Source organism: Zeugodacus cucurbitae, chromosome 2 (genome assembly GCF_028554725.1).
Source record: "Zeugodacus cucurbitae isolate PBARC_wt_2022May chromosome 2, idZeuCucr1.2, whole genome shotgun sequence".
In the NCBI taxonomy this organism is placed as follows: domain Eukaryota; kingdom Metazoa; phylum Arthropoda; class Insecta; order Diptera; family Tephritidae; genus Zeugodacus; species Zeugodacus cucurbitae.
In genome coordinates, this window is record NC_071667.1 from 29,742,370 (window position 1) to 29,748,301 (window position 5,932).

General features: G+C 39.0%; 1 protein-coding gene across 1 annotated transcript; it reads left to right on the forward strand.

The window, feature by feature from the left end:
* Positions 1–568: 568 nt before the first annotated feature.
* On the forward strand, positions 569–2,973 carry LOC105213631 (monocarboxylate transporter 9). Its single transcript, XM_011186592.3, has 5 exons — positions 569–727; positions 798–1,814; positions 1,876–2,020; positions 2,541–2,661; positions 2,734–2,973. The coding sequence occupies exons 1-5, from the start codon at positions 650–652 to the stop codon at positions 2,945–2,947; spliced, it is 1,575 nt and encodes a 524-aa protein (XP_011184894.2). The 5' UTR covers positions 569–649; the 3' UTR covers positions 2,948–2,973.
* The last annotated feature ends 2,959 nt before the right edge of the window (positions 2,974–5,932 follow it).

The window sequence follows — 5,932 nt, forward strand, 5'->3', positions numbered from 1 at the left end:
GCTGTACGAGTTATACGACGACATAGTTGAGAGAATAAAGAGACAGGGTATACTCTGGCTAGGTCATGTTGTCCGCATGGACGAAAACACTCCAGCTTTGGCAGTGTTCGTTGCAGTACACGCTGAAATGAATGACGCGCTCTGGTGAAATCGGCTATAACAGGCTAAAGGTTTCTACGCCAATTACATACATACAAGGGTACAAAAAATAAAGCATAAGATATAGTCTTAGTGTCTTTTGTTAAAAAAAAGAAATAACATACAGATATCAATTTTTTTTTGTCTTTTCAACAAGTAGAAAATGAACTCAGCGCTTTTGTTCCAACTACTGCAAAATATTTACCAACGCTTAATTTATGGTTTTATGGCACGAGGTGTGAGGCATTTACATATAATTTTATCGTATTGAATGTTGTGGAATTTACATAAAAGTGCCACTTCATTTGTCAGAGTAGAACACCGGTGTACTTGAGTCGTAAAGTGTGGGAGACTTCTTCCGTTACGCACATTACAATAGATACTTATCTTATCATTTAGTTGAATGTTGTTTATGTGATTAATATACGGTACACTGAGTGAATGAAGATGCTGAGAATGCCTGCGAAGATCAGTCAAGTCTTCGCAATTCGAGTGTAAGGTTCATTGTGAAATGAAGACGCAATCGCGACTAGAGGCGCCAGATGGAGGCTGGGGAGTTTTCGTGTGTATCGGCATGGCGCTACCCTTTGTAAGTAAAATCAAGCTAAAATTGAAAGTATTAACTTGAATCAGTTAAATTAGAACGAATTGTTTTACAGATCAGTGGTTTGGCTGCATTGCCCTCATTTGGACTGATCTTTGGTGATTTTCTGCGGAGCATCGGCGCTGAGACCAGCGCTGTGGCTTTCATAACCAGCGCCTTCTTTTGTGCTTTCAGCTTTGCCGGTCTCTTCTCTGGCTCACTCTTTAATCGATACGGTCTACGTGCCGTCGGTCTACTGGGCGGTGGGCTGTACTTTTTCGGCTCGATTTTACAAATATTCGTGCGCTCCACTTGGGAGTTGCTATTCGCATTCAGCATTATTCAGGGCACGGGCTTTGGGCTTATTGTGCCGACCTCATACACAACCTTCAACAACTACTTCGTTAAGAAACGCGTTATGTGGATGAGTTTTGCACAGTCGCTAATCGGCTTGGGCACTATGTTCTATCCGGTAGGCATGCAAATGCTAATGGAGCTCTATGGATTTCGCGGTTGTCTGTTGGTGCTGGCAGCAATCAATTCCCATGCTATTCTGGGCATGCTACTGATGCAACCAGTGGAATGGCATATGCGCAAGGTGACGGTCCAAGAGGAGCAGACTTATAATGGTGCTTCAGATGTCACTTTGACTTTGAACAAAACCATAAATAACAACGAATACAAGAAATATGTTGGACAAGATACATCCATGGTTGATTCCAATAACTTGTCGCCGCTAATGCAACAAAAACATCGCTCGCTAACTATATCAAGAGAGAACCTGAATCTGAAAAATTTCTCAAGTCGTGCGTCAAGCATAACAAGTCTGGGTAATTGGACCGGCCCAATTGTTGTGCGCGACGCTTCGCCGGAAATGACGCGGTTTCATTCAACGCTTGAGGTAAATATAGCGAGTGGTCACGTCGAAGAGGAGCGCAGCTGTTGGAAAATTCTAGTAGACTTCTTAGATCTAGAGTTGCTGAAGAAACCCATTTACGTGAATATTGTCTTGGGTATCTCTTTCGCGCTGTACTCTGACATTGCGTTCTTCACACTGCAACCACTCTACCTCTTTGAGTTGGGCTTCACAAAAGTAAGTAACTTCATTATTAGCGCTCACTGCTATTGAACTTGCATATGCTGAATAATTCTAGCCGGACACAGCCAATATCATCGCCATCGGTGCTGCTGCTGATTTGGCTTCACGCATATTTTTGGCATTCTCCGCTATATTCGTTCAAATGCCATCCCGTTACATTTATTTGGCTGGTTCCTTCTTTACAGTTATCGCGCGTTTTGGTAAGTACCGTCGGCCTTGACACACATGTTGCCAACAATTACCGTTGGCTTCCAATTGCCCACAAAAACAAATGTGTTGACGAATTGGGGAAGCAATAAACGCACGCAAACCCACCTACTTCTGAGATTACGAAAATGAATTATGATGCTCCAAAGCTTATCAGCATCAAACGATAAACTCGCGCTGATAGTGCGATTGTGATATAGTGATATCCGCTTTCTATATTTATGACCGCTGTATATACACGGCTAAACTGATGTACGTTGAACCCGCGCCGCGCAGTCCAGCGAAGTGAGCGGTTTATTGTGGACAAACCGATTTGCGTGCTCCGTGTTTCCCGCGCACAATCAATATTTACTTTGACTAAGATAAGCGGGTATGAAATATGACACCACAGCCACTCGCCGTTATGTGGGTGGAGAGTATTTGTATTTGTGGTTGGTGTGACTACAGTTTGGGCGCGCACAAATTGAGTTGTCTAAAAGTTTTGCTTTTGTTTTGCTTGTCGTTTGATTTTAGCATTTTTGAATGTGTACAGCTATGCGGACATGGCCTGCACCACGGCGGCAATGGGCTTCTTGCGTACTTGGATCCATGTACCGCTGCCGCTTGTCTTCGCCGAGTACTTGCCGAAGGAGAGGTATGGTAAAGGCGGCATACGCCAAAGAGGAAACAATTGAAATGAGTTTTATAGAATTTTCACTCTTCGCAGATTCGCCACTGGCTACGGTTTGTTCATGTTTCTGCAAGGCAATATAATGTTCGCCATCGGTCCTCTGGTGGGCTATTTGCGCGACCTAACACAAGACTACATCGTGACCTTTCACTGTTTGAACTTCTTTATGGCGCTTTGTGCGTTACCGTGGCTTATCGAGATAGTTTGTGTTAAATTTAGAAGGAAAGCCAACTTTAATAGTGGAAAATAAACAAGTTAAACGTCGTGGAAAAGTGAGATTTATTTTTCTTAATTAATAGTGTTGATTAAATATTTGCAAAGTAATGAAGTCATTATTTTTCGGTTTTGACCGTTGGCTATACCACTAATGCACTGCAAAGTTTCAATGTTTTTATTTTGAAAAATTTGGGATCGATACATTTTGATAAATGAATGTATTTGAAAAGTAATCGGCTAAATAACCACCATTTTTCCAAGATCACGGTGAAGGTCAGCAGATCTAATATACCAAGGAGCATTAACTATACTTCTTAGTATCTTATTTTGTAAGCGCTGAATGCAGGCAATACAGCTTTGACTTGAGCAATCCCATAGTTGAGCTCCATAGGTCCAAATTGGCTTTAGTACTTGATTATATATAAACAGCTTGTTTTCGATTGAAAGCGTGGATCTCCTACCGACTAGATGGTAAAACTTTGCATGTTTTAGATCAAGCTCACTCCTTTTTTCTTGACATGCTCTTTCCAGCGAAGCTTAGCATCTAGGGTAATTCCTAGGTACTTAGCATTATTGTGATGTGGTATAGGAGTACCATTTATATAAATGGGATGGTATGATGGTTTTTTTTTAAGTAAAGTCTGCGTGCATTGATTTGGAATCATTTAATTTAATGCGCCACTTGGAAGCCCATTTAGTAATATCATTGACTGCTGTTTGCACTCGAAGGGTAGATACTGAAGTTGACTCTCCTGCTGCTTACATGCCTGTGTCATCCGCAAATGTCGCTGTCACATAACTTGAGTCAGTGGGGATATCACTTGTAAAAAGCAAGTAAAGCATTGGCCCCAACACGTTTCCTTGGGAAGACCCGCTTCTATCGGTTGCAAGTTTGAGTATGCAATATTGTTTGGATAACATGCATTTAAATTTCAGCAGTAGACTCGAATGCCAAACTCTAACAAAAGCCTGAGACCCGCCTAAGAAGGCCGCCGAACAAACGTTCTTTTTATCCATAGCGTTTTCAACGAAATTAACGATTCGGTGCACCTGGTCAGTTCTTGAATGGTGATCACGAAAGTCGAACTGATGTACTGTTATAATGTGTTTTCGATCTATTATTGATTTGAGCCTCTTTATGAGAACATTCTCGAAGACTTTCGATAAAGCTGGCAGCAGCGATATTGGCCTATAAGATGTGACATCATGTAGTGGTTTACCCGGCTTCGGTATCATAATAACTTCAGATACTTTCCAAAGCGATGGAACGTACCCTAAGTATAATACACTGTTGACACTGTTGATAATGTTTAAAAATTTTTTTATACAATTCTTTGGTAGATTGCGTAATATTTCTCCGGTTATTGACCATCGATCAGCTATCGCGATATATTTAGTAAATTTTAAATTTCCAAGGACCAGGTCTACTCAGATATATTGGACCTATTGGAATCAGCTAATTGACGATGGGCTTTTAATCGTTTATCCTACTTATGAGTTGGGAAACTATTTTTAAGTTAAAATCAGAAAGTATTTCTTCCATTATTAATTAGGTTACTACATTGATTTTTAAATTTGGTTTTCGGTTACTTTTGCTGAATGCTAATATTAACATTGTTCTCGGGAATGAAATTCCCCTCCTTCCTTCCTTCCAGTGAACGAAAATTAAAAAATCTGTGTTGAAAACACTTTCGATTCTATCAAGTGTACACAATCGTGCGCTTTAAAATATTTATTGACTAATCTTCAATAACCGCGGCCCGCCCATTCATTATGTGTTTAGTTATTTCAATGAAAATTTGTAGCAACAAATTAATAACAACAAACTGTTATGCAATTATGCCGCTAATTAATTAAATTCGGTGGCGATTTATCGAGTTATTGTGTGCTGGCATCCGATTTTTATTGCACACGAGCACATATAACCACATTATCTTGGTCTCATTAGTGTTTTACCGCACATTTGCGACCAGTTGATATTTATGTGGAGCGCAATCATACACATTTATGATAATATGCAGGAGTGGGTGGAAACTTTATTTTATGCATACCAGTAACCAGTAACCAGTAGTTTTAACTGACATACATACATAGTTAGTCCAATCGGTTCGGAAAGCAGAGAGGTTAGAGGATTTATAAGAGCAGTGAGTATCAATGAATCAATTCACGGATATTCTGCGAAAAAATTGGAATAGCAGTTTGAAAATTGAACTAAATAGCGGCGAGTATTTTTTTTGAAGTATCGTAAACAGTGTAGGCTTTGAACCACTTCACTGAGTCATTAAACACTTACAGTGAGTTCGTCCGTGACATTTCAAGTAACTACTACCACCAGTAGTGTTCCCATAAATAACAAAGCGGTATTTGATCATAAAAATGAAATTTGCTTTTTCTACTATTCCGTCAAAGGCCAATCATATCGGTATAAAATTTGTTATTAAATAGTATGACAACTTAAGTTAAGCCTCTGTACCACTTTAAATAAATTAGTTCTGATAAATAATATCATATCTTTCTACTTTCATTTTATTTGCATTACGAATTTATCAAGAAGTGCAATATTAGAGCGAATCTTCAAAGTTCCAGAATGCTTACGAAGAAAAGTAGCTTTAAGTTTAAAGTTTGTAAGAAAAGTTTCGCCATCATTCGTTGCCTGGACATAAAGTGGATCATCGAAAGAGAAAAAGAAATCGAAGCTAAAGCAAACAGCTCAGTTGAGTGAGTTTGTTTATAGCATTTGACAAATGACACTCACCGCTTTCTCATTCCTCAGCAAAGAGGATTAAATATTGTAAACCTTAACATTTAGTACTACGGAAGTAACAGAGATTTAAAATGTGATTCCTATGCTTGTTGACAGTGTAGAATGCTTGTTAAGACTCTAGGAAATCATTACAAAGTTAACTGGTAATAAAATTGAGACTTATTTTTAAATGCGAATATAATATGGCCTATAATTTCGAAATATTATATTAGTAAGCTTTAAATATAAGAATGAAATTTATACAAGAAAATCAAG

Bases quoted from the DNA above. Each gene is read 5' to 3' on its own strand.
- LOC105213631 (XM_011186592.3), top strand. From the start codon at position 650: ATGAAGACGCAATCGCGACTAGAGGCGCCAGATGGAGGCTGGGGAGTT. The intron at 728-797 runs GTAAGTAAAATC...ATTGTTTTACAG, and splicing joins TCGGCATGGCGCTACCCTTT to ATCAGTGGTTTGGCTGCATT. The intron at 2,662-2,733 runs GTATGGTAAAGG...CACTCTTCGCAG, and splicing joins GAGTACTTGCCGAAGGAGAG to ATTCGCCACTGGCTACGGTT.